General features: G+C 37.6%; 1 protein-coding gene across 1 annotated transcript; it reads left to right on the top strand.

Annotated features, from left to right (window-relative positions):
• Positions 1 to 1,051: 1,051 nt before the first annotated feature.
• Positions 1,052 to 17,238, top strand: OSTM1 (osteoclastogenesis associated transmembrane protein 1). Its single transcript, XM_072642988.1, has 6 exons — positions 1,052 to 1,575; positions 5,241 to 5,355; positions 6,741 to 6,838; positions 10,095 to 10,262; positions 11,688 to 11,853; positions 16,847 to 17,238. The coding sequence occupies exons 1-6, from the start codon at positions 1,159 to 1,161 to the stop codon at positions 16,900 to 16,902; spliced, it is 1,020 nt and encodes a 339-aa protein (XP_072499089.1). The 5' UTR covers positions 1,052 to 1,158; the 3' UTR covers positions 16,903 to 17,238.
• The last annotated feature ends 272 nt before the right edge of the window (positions 17,239 to 17,510 follow it).

Raw genomic sequence — 17,510 nt, 5'->3', positions numbered from 1 at the left:
TTAACTTTTTTTTTTTTTAGCAACGAAGTGTTTTTAAATTAAAGTATCTATATTTCTTAGACACGATACTATTGCACGATTAGTAGCCTACAGTATTGTAAACAATAAACTTTTATATGCACTGGGAAACAAAAAAAAATTCGTCTGATTCACTTTATTGCCATATTCACTGTAGTGATGGGGTCTGCAACCCAACCCCCAATATCTCTAAGGCAGGAGTGGGGAAGCTGCAGCTTCCGTGGCCTTTTGGCTGGCTCCAAGCTTGACAGAACAAATCCTTTTATTAAGGGCATCTGTTCCGTGACGTTCAGATTCAGTGAAAGGGCTGCACTGGAGGACCTAGAGGCCACATAGGTCTTCAGGGGCATTTTTTCACCTCTGCGAAGGAATGCCTGTGGGCTCACTTGACTGTTACTGGAGGAGACTGCACAGAGAGCGGCACTGCCCTTAAGACTCAAGACCTGGGTTCAAATTTTCATTCAGACGTTTGCCAGCCGCGCGTGTCTGGGCAATGAGATTAATCTCTGTGACCCTCAGTTTCCTCATCTGCAAAAACAGGTTAACCGCCCCTACCTCACAACAATGGGAGGGTGGGTACAGGAAGTGCTAGGTAAATGCCAGAGATTAGTATTATCGGTTCGTCGTCTTCCCTCTTAGAGCCCCATGCTCCAGAAATAAGGACGGCCAAGGGGAGCTCTCTCGGGTCCTCGGGTGTCAAGAGGCCCATTGGGGGGTCAGTGGGAATTAGCTTCTGAAACGGAAACCATCCGCGTAAGCTGCCAGCTTTCACCTCCGGCCAAAGCGTGGGTCCCACTGAGTCAACGGTGAGATGTCAGGCCTAGAGCCAGGCCCAGGATCGATACAGCCCTACCCTCCACGAGGTCGCCTGCAGCCGGGAGCCCGCCCCTTTCCTTGCGCATGCGTATGCCCCTAAAGCCCTCTCTTCAGCAGCTTCCTGGTTTGGCCAACGAGGCCGAGCCGAGGCTCGGGGGCGGGGCTTGGCGCTGACGCTCCGCCCTCGTGACCCTCGCAGGGGGCCGGGGCCTGCAGAGACCGGAAGTGAGAGCCGCTGTCAGTGGTGTCCGGCCGGGATAAGCTCGGACCTACTCGAGGGGCCGCCGCCGCAGCCATTCCCACGCGTGCTCGGGCTGCCCCGCGATGGGCGTGAGAGGAGCCCTGCTGTGGAGGCGGCTGCTGCTCGCGCTCCTGCCGGCGCTCTGCCTGGGCCAGGACCTCTTCTTCCTCTCCGGCGGCGGCCTGGGCTTAGGGACGCCAGCTCCCGACCCCCGCCGCCGCCCGGTGCTGCTGTCGGAGCGGCAGGTGCTGGAGGCGCGGGACTTGTCCCTGTCGCTGCTGCAGGGCCAGGGGCTGGGCCCGCTGTCGTTGTCGCTGCCCCCCGATCTGCCCGAGCTGGAGCCCGAGTGCCGGGAGCTGCTGCTGGACTTCGCCGACAGCAGCGCGGAGCTGACGGGATGCCTGGTGCGCAGCGCCCGGCCCGTGCGCCTGTGCCAGAACTGCTTCCAGCTCTTCCAGCAGGTCGCCGGCAAGATGGACAACATCAGCCGAGCCGTCGGGGTGGGTAGGGGCGCGGTGTGCTGGGGCGGGGCGGGGTCTGGGGCCCTCCGGGTGCCCAGCCAGTCTGTCCACAAGCTTTTGTGAAGCCCTTAACGTGTTCAAGAAGTTCTAAGTGGCCGGGGCGACGAAGAACAGCAAAAAGTACGGTCCCTGCCTTCAAGGAATTCTCCTTCTGACGTGGGAGACCACATGCAAACAACTGTTAACATACAAGCTATGTCTATATATGTGTACGTGTAGACACACGTACGTAGAGACTCCTCCCCATCTGTCTCTGTACGTGTGTATACATGTACATATGTTTTGAGAGAGATCCTGTATGTGTGTCTATGCACACAAGCATACACGCAGAGTGAGAATGAGTAGACAGAGGGCAATGTGAAAGGGAAGAGACAGGGAGGAAGCTGTGTATCCTAGACATGAGGGGACAGCTAGTGCCAAGGCACAGAGAGGGAGTTAGAGCATTTTAGTACAAAACAGGAAGTTGACTGGTATGGGTGGAGTTCAAGGAGTAGAGTAATTAATGGGTAAAAAGACCTCTGGGCTACTAGACCTCTAACCCCCAGTGTCCAGAGAAGTAGACTCTAAAACCCAGTGTGGACCAGTAAATTTGTTGTCTGCTCTTGGTGCAAGACAGTCATTACCATTTCTTCCCCCCTTAGATCGTAGGATCATAGATTGAGAGATGGAAGGGACCTTAGAAGCTGTCTAGTCCAGCGTCCTCATTTTACAGGTGAGGAACTGAGACTTGGAGAGTGACTTGCCTAACAATAGTGAACATTTATACAGTGCTTTGAGGTTTGCAAAATGCTTTACGTATTATCTCATTATCCACACATACTGTGTGTGTGTGTACATGTATACACACATACATAGACTCTTCCCATCTGTCTGTCTCTGTATATGTGTATATACATATATGTATATGTATGTAGAGAGAGAGAGAGAGAGAGATCTTGTATGGGTGTGTCTATGCACACAAGCATACACGCAGAGTGAGAATGAGTAGATGGAGGGTAATTTCAAAGGGAAGAGATCCACATATAATAATGACTTATTATCTCCATATTGCAGGTAAGAAATATGAGACAGACAGAAGTAACTTGCCTAGGGTCACATAGTTAGTAACTGTCTGAGGCAAAGTTTGAACTCAAGTCTTCCCCTTTCCAAGCCCAGTTTTCTTTCCACTATGCCACCTAGTTCTCTCTAAGGTCACACACTAAGAGACAGCACTGGATTATTGAATTGCTTGACAGTAAGTTTTTGTGCATTGATTTAAATAAAAGGGCATATAGGACTATTTATAGGAAAGACAAATTGTTTGTTGGAAGGTTATTGGCTTTTCCAAAAGAGTCACCATAAAATTATTTCTAAGAGCAAACTCTTTTAGGTTATTAAAGTGGTTCTACTGGTAGATAGACTTACCAGTCTACCCAGGGGTTACTTAATAAAACTGAACAAAATAACAAAATTATTTTGGAGAAACAAAAGGTCTATGATCACAAGGGAAAGAGTTTTTTCAAGGAAGAAATCACTTCTAGACCTCAAAATTTTTTGAAGTGGTGATTACCAAAATTATTTGGTACTGCTTTTAAAATAGGTAAGTAGATCAGTACAAGAGACTTATGTAGGAAATGGCACTTGGACTACGCTTTGAAGGAACCTGGAAACTCTAAGAGGCAAAGGTAAGGACACAGTGAATTCTATTCATAGGGGACAATCTACAAAGGCATGGAGATGACAGATGGAATGTCATGTGTGTGGAACAGTAAGAATCAGAAACAACTGAACTCATAAATCCAAGAGTATTATCTACTTTAGTAAGGATATTCTATTTAATTAGAACTTCTGGTAAAACGGTAAAGTAGTTTGTCACAAAATGCATTTAGACCAGCACCATATGGCAATAATATAATGCTAAGTTCCAGATGCATTCTTAAATGTAAAAGATCATATCATAAATAAATTAAAGGGGATTAGAAGGAGGTATTTCACAACTACAGCTAGGAGGAAAATTCTTAAACAAATGAAGGACAGAGAGATTAGGGGAAAAAAGGAAAATTTGTAATGTAATTTTTAATAAAGTAATTACTATGTAATTTTTTTTAAAAGAAATATACACAAGCAAAACCAATGCAGCTAAAGTGATTCAAGTGATGCAAAATTGTCAGTTTATATGCAGTTTATGTATCCTTTTCCTTTCTGTTCTCTTCCAATAGTTAGCCTTGATCTATCCCCCCTTCCTTAGTTGGAGTCCCCAGATTCTTGCCTTACCCCCATTCCTGATTTCTGCCTAATATGTATACCAGAGATTTTTGAGCAGGAGTTGCCATGCAAAACAATATTTTAGGAAGATTAAACTGATAGTGTATAGAATGTGTTAGGGCAGGGATACCAGTTGGGAGACATGATTCCAAATCTGGAGTGGTGAGGGCTTCTGGATCATAGTGGTGGAGTTGAAAGGAAGGCATACCTATAAGAGGTTTTACTAAGGAAGAATCTTAAGTACTTAGTGGTATAGAGGTTACAATGAAGATAAAGTCAAACATGAACAAATTTAGGGAATTATATAATAACTCTGTATACTTTGTTTCCATTACTATTAACATGTTCTGTGGAAAACTTTGAAAATCATTCTGTTTAGGTAAAACTCTGTGCATCATGTTTTCTTCTGGTTCATGTGACAAAACGAAAAGCAGGTCTTGGTGTTGTAGGTGAAAAAAATGCCTTTTTTAAAGGCACTTTTGTTATAACTCAGCCACCATATTTTAATTAAATTTTGGTATTGGCATATAGAGGCAACAATACTTTTGAGAAGCAAAGACTTTTTCTGTGCAAGCATAGAAAATGAACCTTTAAAAACAGCTTCCTTAATGCCCTGTTGATTTAAATAATGTTATTTTTGTATAGACCATCCCATACTAAAAATGAGAGACTTGTAAAAATATAAAAGATAGGTGAGTAGGTTTTTTTCATTATGGTTTTTGAAACCTTTTAAGAAAACATTCCTATAGAACATTATTTTGAGTTGTCATGTCTTATGTTTCCCTGCAGTCTGAGATTTGTTCAGTTTTGTGGTGCTTAGGCTTATCTTTCAAATTTTAGTTTCTTACGGTACAATTTAACATCCTTTTTGTAATTTGTTTCCTTTGTTGAATTGAAGTTCTGTGATTAAAGAATTAATGTATTTGATTTCCATTCTTTGAGTGGAATCAAATTCCTTGGTTACCTATGCATTGTTTAATACTTTTTTTTCTCTTTCCAGCTCTGTTTACTTAAACTATTCATTATTACATCTATTGTCCTTTCTCCTACTGAATGGCTACTTATGTGTTGTTGGTTCTACAAATCTAACAGTAGGTAAAAAGTTGAGTTGTACCTGGATAAATCATCCAACTTTCCTGAACCAGTTTTCACTTCTCTATTTGGTGGTAGAAATACTTTCATTCTGGTACTCTCTTATAGGATGGTTTTGAGGAGAATATTTTTTTTAATGAAAAACACTATGCAAGTGTTGGTCATTTTAAAAAATGATTGATAATAATTGTTTAACATTTATATAAGATGTACCCCAATTGTCTATTGGATAAGTTAAAAAATATTGTGTATTTTTTTATAACTTGATGGAGTATGTTGTTCCATTTCCCCTTTTTTCTTCATTCTAGAATATATCTGAGACACATAATTGTGCCAAAAGTCTCTTGATGTCAGACAGGATGCAAATTGTAGTGATTCTATCAGAATTTTTTAATACCACATGGAAAGACGCAAATTGTGCAAGTAAGTAATTAGTTCCATTTAATATTGTTATCATGATTCTGAATGATAGATAACAGGTTTTAGTTAATTATTTGACTTAGTTGACCTGTTCTTATTATAAGTACTAAATAATTGTCAACATAGTTCTATGCAATGAACACAGGTTAGGAGAGTCAGGAGACCTGGGCTCAAGTCCTAGCTGTACCACAAACTAGTTAAATGACTTTCGATAAATCTTTATGCCTCCGTTTCCTCCTCTGTCAGAAGGCCATCATGTTCTACCTCCTTTGCAGGCAAGTTGTAAGGGTAATTGTCACATATCAGCCTGTTAGATTTGGACAGCAGCTCAATCATCACCTAGTTTACTGAGGTCATTTCATTATTGATGAGGGTATTAGGTCATAGAGAGTGTAAGTGATTTGCCCAAAGGCAAGTATACAACTAAATGTAAAAGTGCTTTAAAACAGTGTAAAATGTAAGGTTTTAAATGTAAGTATGAAATGTAACTATATAACTATAAATGTAACTATAAACTATAAATGTAACTATACATAAGTGTGATTCTTAACATGTTACATAAATAGACTTTTCGAAGGACTTATTTAGATTTTAAGTGGGAAAGGATATTGGGGGTGTGAGGGACAAGGAAAGCTTTATTCTAGGACTTTTCAAGGGAAGAAACAATGGGTGGAATTAAATTTGCTTTAAACTGCTTGATAACTCAAAAGATTAAAAATTAAATTCAATTAGATGGCATGTGTGAAAATCATGCATTTTACTAATAACAGAGCCCTTTAGGTCCTTATCAAGAGCCTTTTTTTCTTATTTTAGACATATTTCTAACTACTAGCTTTTTCAGTTCAAGTCATGTGCAAAGTATTCTGGTTTCCCAGCTAATTAGAAGTAGAGTTGTTACTTGAAGTAGGTACATTGACAGCAGCAAAAAAGTGACAGCTAATAGGGAAGAAATAGAAACATCATAGAAAGGAGAAAATTTTTGAGTAGTAGTCAGAACTTCACATTTGCAAAGGGGCAAAATAACCTTATAATCCTGAATAGCTCTACAATAGAGTAGAATAATTGATGTTCATAATAACCCTGAGTTTTTAAGAACTGCTTAAACTTTAGATATTCTGCTTTAGAAGGCAGAGAAGTATGTAATATATATCAGAAAGATTTCCATAAAAAATAGTTAGATAGGAAATGCTAATGCTCAAAGGGAAAAGCTACCAAGAAAACTCATTGTGTAGAATATATTATTCCTTGATGACATCAAATAAATAAGTTGTTACTTTAATATAAAACAATTCAGAATATATTGTGACTTTACCAACTATGTAAAAACTGGCTAAATAATTTTTGTAAAATAAATATGAAGATAATATATCTTGTGGTTTTTTTTCCAGATTGTTTAACAGATAATAGTGAAGAACTATCAAACAGCACAATTAAGTTCCTTGATCTGTTCAATCAGACTTTGACATGCTTTGAGCATAATCTCCAGGTATTTTTAATTTTTTTCTAAGGATAGGATTCAGCCCACTGCATAGTATTATTTCCTGTTGAATATATTTATTTTAGTGTATATGTGTTAGGTAATCTTCTGTTAATTCCTTGAATTAACTGTCTCGATCCTCACAGAAACTGTTCCAAACCTTTCTTCTCTCATTAAGATGTTCACACCTCTCCTTCCCCTTACCCCTTTCAATTGAGAACTTTACCTCTTACTTTAATGGGAAAATTGAGACCATTAGGTCCCTCTTTTTTCTGTTCTCTTAATCCCCAAATTCTTGATATTACCCTCCACTCTCTCCTCCTTTCCCCAAGTCTTTAACAATCAACTGGTCCTTTTCTTGGCTAAGCTCCACACCTTTACATGTACCCTTGCTCTCATACCCTTCCATCTTTTCCTGTCCATTGCCCTCTTAATCATCTTCTCTAATCTTTAATATCTATATTGGTACTTTCACTTCTGCCTTCAGATATGCTCAAGCTTCTCTATCCTATTTTTAAAAAAGCTAGATCCTGTCATTCCCCTCAAACTATTGTTTATTGTCTTTACCTTTCTTGGCCAAACTCTTAGAAAAAGCTCTCTTATGCTCACTGCCTCCTCTTCTTCCATCACACTTAATCCTCAACCCTGTTTTCCATCTGGCTTCCAAGTTCATCACTCATCTGTTGACTACCTACCTACTCTTCATTCTTTTTCCTCTTTGGTATTTCCTTACACAGTTCTCATTCTTCTTTGCTCTAGGACCCACTCCATAGGTATGAATGTGTTTCTTTTATATTTCAACTCTTTTTCTTTTGGTGACATTGTCTCCCTTAGTTCAAATCACCAACTCCATATTTTATATTTCAAACTAGATGTCTCAGAGAGATCTCAAATTCAACAAATGTAAAATACACCTCATCACTTTCTTTATTTCTGAAACCTACCCTCTACTAAACTTCTCCATTGAAGAAGGCACAATATACATCTTCATGAAATTAGCAATCACGTCACTACCCTAGGATTTGGTTTATATTACTCTTCTTTTCACTCTGCACTCAGCCATACCAACCTGCTCTCTGTTACTTACACATTGCCTTCTATCTTCCGTTTCTATGATTGGATACGTAGGGAGAGGAAGGCTGAAGAGTCAAGAATGATCCTACAGTTGTGAACCTGGCAGATGGGAAGGATATTGGTGCCCTTGATAGAAACAGAGAAGGAAGGAAGAAGGGTGGACTTGGGAGAAAGCTAAAGAGTTCTGTTTAGAGCAAGTTGAGTCTGAGATGCAAATGGGATTCCTAGTTTGAAGTTTCCCTGAAGAGCTTAGTAATATACACTAAGTGATGTGTATACACACACACACACACACACACACACATACACACACACACACAGAGGTTAGTGATATGAGACTGTAGCTCAGGAGAAAATGAATCTGTGGCTTAATATAAAGATCTAAGAGTCATCTGCATAAAAATAATTAAACGCATTAAAATTGATGAGACCACTTAGAGAATGCAAAGAGAGAAGACCCAGAACTGAGTTTTGGGGTATATCTACAGTATGGGCAGGCTTTGGATGACAATTCAATAAACAGTATTGAGGAGTGGTCAGACAGGTGGGGCAAGAATCAAAGATAGCAGTGTCACAAAAATGTTGAGTGAAAAGATATCTAGGAGAAGGGAGTTAACAGTAATAGATTCTTTAGAAATGTCAAAAAGGATAGATAAGAACTGAGAAAATGCCATTGATTTTGGAAAATAAAAAACTGATATAAGTAATGATGGAGAGCATACACTTCTCAGTTAACATGAAATTACAGAGAATATATGGAGCATGCATACATAGCAACCTATGATTTTGAGGCTTGGCAGGCTCATACCATTTGCAATTCACGCACACACAGAGTTAATAATTGGTTTTTTCCCTTTTCAGTTCTTTTTCTTTGCTCTTTCATAGTTATCTGGAAAGGTTCAATGACCTGTTATGATCATTTGTTCTATTACACATTGCCTATAATTTAGTCACAATTTTTTTTTTACTTCTCAAAAACAATATTGTTCAACTTATTCTTCTTTTCAGTGGTTGGTTACAAAGCAGTTGAGCACCAAATTCTGGGCTAGATTGTTATGTGATTGCTAATTTCCTGAAGATTTAAATGAACAAAAACCTCTCAATTTGGTGCATATATTTTCATTAAATAAAGTAAGAGTTTTACATCAGTAAGAACAAGATAACAGTGCTTCTGTGTGCTCAGTCTTATTATTCTATGTTGTAGTACACCATCTTTTAATACTGTTTCATGTGCACGATGAGAAACTTCTGTACAGTGTCATTGATTGGAAGTCATCCTTCTTTTATGTTGCTTTGTTCCACATCATGTCTTTCCTAAGTGTGGCTGCTACTATGCCTGTGGAACAGGAAAGCAGAAGCTACTCTAGTCATGCTGCCTACCTTCTTACCAGGGAGTGTGGTGACTCTGCCATTCCACATCTTGCTCTGAGTGCGAAGTACCAACTGGGACCTTTTCCAGTATGTAGCTGGGGTAGTAGAGAGAAAGGACATAAGCCTTATCTTCCTCTTCAACCATGTACTAGTAGTTAGGAACCTGAAGAGGAACCATGTCAAATAGCAGGTGGGAGGAGGAGAGGGAAGGAAAAGGATGTAGCAAGGAAAGAGTTTTCAGGTTGTTCCTTAACACAAGTGTTTCTTCTACCTTTCATTACCTACATTCTTTTTCCTTTAATTGAAAAGAGAACTCCTAACATATATTTTAACCTTCGTAAACAAATGAACCCAAATGAATTTATTGAAATAAGACAAATCTTTCAATGCAGTAAGATTTTTTCTATAACACACGTGTATATGTATAATGTCTTTATATATATGATTTATATGATGTGTAAGTGTGTATGTATATATGAAGTCTTTTACTAAAATTGTATTCCCATACCTCATTATGACATAGAAGTGGCTCTGGGTTCCTGAAGGGAGACTCCAGTGGAGAACTCCAAATTGAGAGGGCTTCCAAGGATTGGCTCACAAACTGTGTGTCTTTGTCCAAGAACCAGTCTACTACTTTTGGAGAGGTTTGTCACTAGAACATTCATTGCAAGGTGATAGATTTTCAGGTGAAGCAGTTTGCCATGAACTAAAGTATGGAAGAGCCACATTTTTTGTCAGTTTAGAGAATGAGAACACCAGTGAAATCAGAGATGCTTAAAGTTTTAAAATGTGTTATATATGTTATGTATGCTCTCTTTAGGGAGATTTGACCAATTTTTCCCAGCAAAGAAATTACACAGAGGTATGCAAAAACTGCCAGAAAATATACAAAACCCTGAGTACGTATTATAGTGAAATGCAAAAAAAGAATGAACACGAGAATAATGCTGAACCTGGAACACATCTATGCATTGATGTGGAAGATGCAGTAAGTGTTTCCATTCTATTGTCATATAATAGAAATGACTTTGACATACAATCTGCCATTTCTTTAGCCTTTTATTTCTAGTCTAAAGTTAACAGTGCTGTCCATATTATTTAAATTCTTGTTGCTAGAATTATTATGAATAATAATAATAATTATGAATAATTGTTCATTTATGTAGTGCTTCATCTCACAGTCTATAAAGTACTTTCCTCACAATAATCCCGGGTATAGTTAAAGTATTATTGTCCACATTTTACAGATAAGAAAACTAAGATGCCCAGAGAAATTCAGTGTTCAGTTAATTCCACAGTGGAAGAACTTGTTCTTGAACCCAGTATTCTTTCCTCTATACTTTCTTCTTAATGTCAAACTCAAATAGAAATAGCTCCCTGCAGGGCCACATATTGACTTAGAAAGCTAGAAATTGAAATAGCTGTTTTATCATATTTTTATTTATATTGTTAATATTTCCCAATTCTATTTTAATCAGATTCTTTTCTGGAATTTTGTGGGCAGTGGATTTTACACTTGTTCTTAATGCCATCTTGCTTCTCTTTTGAAATCACATGACAGTGTCACCTAGGAATGAAACTTTTTGATTTTTACCAACATTTTTATGCGACTTTATTTTAGTCTCTAGAATGCTTATAATTGATAGAGACAGCCCCTGTTTTTTATCACAATGCTTTGCATGACACCAGGTGATTTATAAACTAAAAACAGTTTTTCCCCTTCAGTAATTAAACTTGATTACATTCTGCCACTAGGTGGTGCATGTGTATTAGTAAAGGGTTCCTTCATCAATTAATTCCTACATCAATTAATATCTGAGAACCTACTATGTGCATAACACTCTGCTGGGCCCTGGGAGAAATACAAAACTGGTTTCATGGAACTTTGACTTCTGACAGAGTTTATGATGAAACAGCTGAAACTGAAAAATCAGTGCCTGAAATTGAAAAACTGGAAATGAGGAATAAATATCAAAGAAGGGGGAAATGCAATATAGAGGATTTCATTTAGGAACCTTGGATAATTAGATTGATGAAATGTAAGGTGGTAAAAAAAACAAACAACAACAACCAGGAAAATCTGTATTCTTATTATCCATTTTTATTTACCTCAGTTTGAAATCCAAAGTCTTTAAAAGGGTATGGCTAGTACTAGGATGTTTTAGGCATTATTTTAAGCTTGAGATATTGAAATTTCTTTATGACAATACGAATAAAATAACTTAAAAATAAGCCAAGTTTTAGTTCTCTGATAGATTAAGTTTTAATTGACTGTCATTAGGTTTTTAGGTTGTAGGTGTGTTCTGAATCCAAAACATCTGAAGATCAGAACAAAAAAAAATTTCTGAAAGTACATGAATGACATATGTTAATGTTTGTTATGGTTTCATACTGTTATTTTTTAAAATTTCAGATGAACATTACTCGAAAACTTTGGAGTCGAACTTTCAACTGTTCAGTTCTCTGCAGAGATACAGTTCCTGTAATTGCTGTTTCAGTGTTCATTCTCTTTTTACCAGTGGTTTTCTATCTTAGTAGCTTTCTTCACTCAGAGCAAAAGAAAAGAAAACTCATTCTGCGTAAGTAGCATTAGAATGAATGAATGAATAAGTATTTCTTAAGCACTTATTATATGTTCAGCACTGTGCAAAGCAGTGGGCATACACATACAAACAAGCAAGATTGTCCCTGCCCTCAAGGAGCTTATATTTTAGTGGGGGGAAATACATAAAAGGGACCTTGAGGGAAAAGGGAGGACATATGTGGTGGTATGGTTTGAAAATGTCTGGGAAATGGTATGATGACTTGGTTTGGGGCGAGATAAGGTGAAATCTTATATATAAAAGCCAGGGATAGACTCTGCCTGAGTTCCAGTGGGAGGGGATGATGAGGATGTACAGTCAGTCACTCCATCTAGCATTTATTAAGTTCCTACTATGTGCCAGACCCTGTACTGAGCTTTTAAAAAGAAGGTTCCTCTTCTCAAGGAACTCACAGTCTAATGGAGGAGACAGCATATAAACAAATATACAAACAAGATATATACAGGATACATTGAGGGTAAGTCAGCATTAAGATTAAGGAGAGCTGGGAAAGGCTTCTTACAGGAAGCGTGACTTTAGTTGAGATGTGAAGGAAGCCTGGGAAACCAGGAGACAGAGATCAGGAGGGATATGTTCCGGATATGGAGGACAGTCAGGGAAAAAGCTTGGAGTAGGAAGATGGAGAGGCTTGTTGAGTAGGTAGATCAGCAGGTAGGATCATAGAGTTTGTGGAGAGGTGTAAGGTATAAGAAGACTACAAAAGCAGGAAGGAGTCAAGTTATTAAAGGATTTAAATGCCAAAAAAAGAATTTCATATTTGATCCTGGAAATAATATGGAGCCACTGGAGAAGGGGTGGGGATGTAGTCAAACTAGGAAGATCAGTTTGACAGATGAATAGAGGATGGATTGGAGTGGTGAGAGACTTGAGGCAGGGAGACCAGCCAGCAGGCTATTCAGCAGGGAGACCAGCCAGCAGGCTATTCAGGAGTAAGGCTGTATATACGAGCACCTATACCAGGGTGATTGCACTGTCAGAAGAGAGAAGGGGGCATATATTAGAGATAATTGTCAACTGATCAGAAATGGGAGAATGAGAGAGAATGAGGAATTGCAAGAGGAATTGAGTATAATACCTAGCCTGGGTCACTGGGAGGATGGTAATGACCTCGATAGTAATAGGAAAATTAGAAAGTGGGGAATATTTTTGAGATTGAGAAGATCGTGAGTTCAGTTTTGGACATGTTGAGTTTACGATATCTGGGATATCCATTTCTAGATTTCTAAAAGGCAGGTGGAGATGAAAAACTAAAGGCTGGGAGAGAGGTTAGGGCTGGACAATCATCTGCATAAAGATTATATTTAAACCCCCTGAGATGGTGTGGATGAAGACCTAGCAAAGGAGATGGAGAAAGACCAATCAGACAGGTAGGAAGAGAACCAGGAGACAGCAGTGTCATGAAAATCTCTGAAGGAGAAGAGGATAATTGACAGTATCAGAGGTTACATAAAGGTCAAGAAGGATGAGGGTTGAGAAAAGACCATTAAATATGGTAATTAAGGGGTTCAGGCAGCATGGTCTGGCAATTTTGGGTAGGCCAGGGGTTCTTAGGTCCACAAACTTGGTTTTTTTTGTTTTGTTTTTTTTTTTAGTATTTTGATAACTATTAAAATATTATTGGTTTCCTTGTTAATCCTATGTATTTTATTTTTGTCATTTAAAAACTTTCTGAGAAGAAGTCTGTAGGCTTCCTCAGACTGCCAGAGGAATCCATAACACTTAGAAAAGATTAAGAACTCTTGCTTTAGGTGTATTCAATTTATATATAGTACTTTACAATTTGCAAAACACTCCACATGTTTTTTTCTCATTTGATCTCTACAATAATCCCGTGAGATAGGTACTACACTTATTACATATTTTAAAGATCAAGAAAGCATAGAAAAACTAAGTCACATAGCCAGTAAGTGTCAGAGATGGATTTAAAGCCAGCTCTTTCTGACTCCTAAGTTGACCACTCTTTCCATGTTTTCAGTGTAAATCATCATGCATTTAATTTGAGAAGAGTCATAAAATCAGAATATCAAAAGAATGGACTTGTTGGGAGGTGCTGGACATGAGAATCTTCAAATAACATCACAAAAATAAGATTGGTCATATCTTGACAGAATTGAATTGACTGTAACCAGTGTAGCTAGCTGTCATTTCTGAGTTGCCTGTTCATTCACCATCAGAAGACTAGCTTATTATCAAAGGTCAAAATCAACACCAAATTAGATAAAAGAGTAAGAAATAAAAAGACGAGCTCAGGCCTGAGCTATTTAAGCAATTTATTGATGTAAAAAACAGGAAATGCCTAAAGAAAAGAGCACTGACACAGACTTTCATTATTTCCCTTAGAAGTTTAACTAATATCTAGATAGACTTCTGAGTTCTCTTCAAGTTCTAGATCAATGATCCTATAAAAGTCATCACTATATTGAGGAGGCAAAAAGAAAAAGGCCTCAAAATCACCTTGGCCAGTAAACACTCAATCTCCTTGTCTTATAGAGAAATATGGCAGCCAGGGGCTATACTTGTTTTAAACATAACCTTACTGACAAAATTATATAGGGAAGAATTGGAAAGATTATGGGTAGTATTCCTTCATAAAACTGTGAGCAACAGTGAGTTTACAGGAAACTTAATATGAGTTCCAATTAATCTAGATATTCTTGAGAGCATCTGAGGATGAAATTAAAAGGAGGATAAATGGAAAATATCTGCCACAGTTTCTATAACAATTTAATTAATTACAGTGGAGCTACTACATTTAAACTCTAGTCATAATAGTATACAATATGCTATATATTTCTTTTTCTAAATATCAGTGTTATATTTCCTCAAATATGGGAAATGTCTTGAAGCAGATTAAATATAAACAAGTTAGTTCTTTGCTGGAGATGACAGGGTTTTGTGGCCATTGGGGGATTGATTCTGAAGATACCTGAAAGATAAACTTATTTGGAAAAATAAAATCACATATTACTACTGAAAAAAACTGAGAAGATATTGAATAACTCTTGAACCATATGCCTAATTTCTTGCCTCTGCACAGTCTTTTTTTTTTTTTTTTTAGTAATTTACATATGAATCAAGGGCATCCTTGATAAATATACAAGAAAGGAGTAAGCAAACAAGCAGGCTTTCACAAATGGTAGATCATGTTTTTATAGTCATTCCATTGACTAAAAGATGTAGAGATTATAAGATCTAATTGTGCTTACTATTGGTTGACTACAAAAAAACTTTCATTTGAATAAAGCAATATGGAGCCTTTGAAAAGTTTCTCATTTATATGCACACATACTACATGTGGATATGTATATATATTTTTTATGTATATTAGCATCTTATAAGATTCCTTTGATTTTTCAAGCCCCTTCTTCCCCTAAACTTTCTAGTCTTCTTAAGTCTTGCATCCTCCCACGTACTCTGTCTGGAATCTAGTGATACTGGCTTCCTTGCTATTCTGAGAGGAAACTCCTTTTAGCTCTGTGCATTTTTACTGGCTGCCGTCCATCTCTGGAATGCTCTTTTTTCCTTGTCTCTTCCTTCTGACTTTTCCTGGCTTCCTTCAAATACCAACTAAAATTTCACCTTCTACAGGAAGCCTTTCCTGATCTGCCTTAATTTTAATGTCTTTCTTCTGATGATTATTTCCAATTTATCCAGCATATGACTTGTTTGTACATAATTATTTCCATGTTGTCTTCTGCATTAGACAGTGAGCTCCTTAAGAGTAGGGACTTTTGTTTTCATTTGTGATCCCAGCACCTTAGCCCAGTGCCTGGCACATAGTGACTGACACCAGAGAAAACTTTGGGTAATTTGTTATTAATATCAATCAGACAGAATAGATGGTCATTTAAGATGTTTGTCATGGTCATAGAGAACATCAACACAGATTTCAGATGGAAGAGAGCTTTCCTTCCAATGGTATAGGCTTCTGTATGCTCATGGTTGCAGATAGCATTGAATTGATAACATTACACACCTGACATTGCAAAACTTCCTAAATGAGATCCATAATTACTTCAAAGAAGCTTAATTCTCCAATTATAAAAATCATGTGGATGAGGAATACCTATGTCCAGGCTATAGAATGTAAATGAATGAACTGTGCAGAGCTAATCCATTAATACATCTGTCTTGGTGAGACTGCAGATGGGCAGGGAGATGAGCCCATAATTAAATAGGAGGAAGGTGGTAGGCTGGTTTGTATTGGGGAAATTGCTTAGCATTTTTCAATTACCTTAAGGTTCTTTCTGAAACAAAACTGTTTTTGATAGCAATATTATTCTGGTGATTTATATGGGTACAAATCCAGGGAGTTCAATAAATTGGAATCGCCAGTTACTCCAAGATCAGTGGAGCGATATGATAGGTATAAATGGGCTTCAGTATTATTAGTTAAGAATGTGTATGAAAGGTATATAAAAGATGCCATTAGAGAAGTGTATCAAAAAAAGAAGATGGGCTAGTCAGGTAGGGAGAGTAAGGGATGACTATACATAGACTGTGTGAGAGATTAGTATACATGTAATGTTAGGAGATCTAGAAAAAGACCCTTTGCACTTTTGGTGGACTTTGGGGGAGAGTTTAGTGGCAGAAATGAAGTCCTATAGGCTGAGAAGGCAAACGTGGGTTGGAAAGATGGGTAGTCTGCATGGAGAAAGTGCGCATGTAATGAAATAGCAGATCTATTAAGTATTGAAGTAGTTGGTGATATTGATATGATTGTTGTATGATCCAAGAAGACAGAAATTATGTCCACTTAACTCACTTTTTTGTTTTTGTTTTTACTTGTCTTTTTTTCTTTTTACTTCTAGCAAGCCATTTGCATCTAAATGCTTTTAGAAGTTGCGGAAATTAGGTTCATTGTACATTTTTGAATATGTAGTATACTCGTTCCAACTTAAAATATAGAAATACAAGAGTATCAAATTGAGTAGACTTTAATTAAACTTTTATTTTTTAATTCATCTAGCTAAGCGTCTTAAATCCAGTACCAGCTTCGTAAGCATTCAAGAAAATTCAAACTAAAGCCAAAAAAAGGTGAACTGAAATTATATTCCATGAATAAGTTGTTGAGAAAGCAACCTACACAGAGAGAAGATAACAAGTTCATCTACTTTTTAACCAACAGTTCTATTACTGACTGCTAAATGACTTAGCTTAAGGTTCTAATATAGGTCAGATTCTTGACTGTGGGGCTATAAGCTCATTTTAAAACGAGACTAAACTCTCTCCATAGTTTTTTCGTACCTGTTTTGGGGCTCATTTTGGGGTTAAGATTTTTGTAGTTGCCATGGGTAGCAATAGTTGCCTGTCTTACAATACTTTTGTATAGTAACAAATAAAATGTAAAAGTAGTCTTTATTTAAAGGCATATGAATCCTATTTTAACCCTTTATAGGGTAAATATCTCAAATAGGAAAACAAGCAATTTTGAAATTTAGATATTTGGCATAATTAGCAAATCCTTTATTTGTTGATCTTAATGATTTGCATCCAAGATTTAGAGAAGGAAATAAAATCTAGAGAAAAAAATCCCTTTTAATACAAGGGATAAGAATTCCTTCAGTTAAACAACATTAAGTACGTCATTGAGAGGAATGAGTGTGCCAGCCATTTCACATTTACTGTAAATG

Source organism: Notamacropus eugenii, chromosome 2 (genome assembly GCF_028372415.1).
Source record: "Notamacropus eugenii isolate mMacEug1 chromosome 2, mMacEug1.pri_v2, whole genome shotgun sequence".
NCBI classification, from domain to species: Eukaryota; Metazoa; Chordata; class Mammalia; order Diprotodontia; family Macropodidae; genus Notamacropus; species Notamacropus eugenii.
The sequence above is the reverse complement of the archived record's forward strand: the minus strand, read 5'-3'. Positions and strand labels throughout refer to the sequence as shown.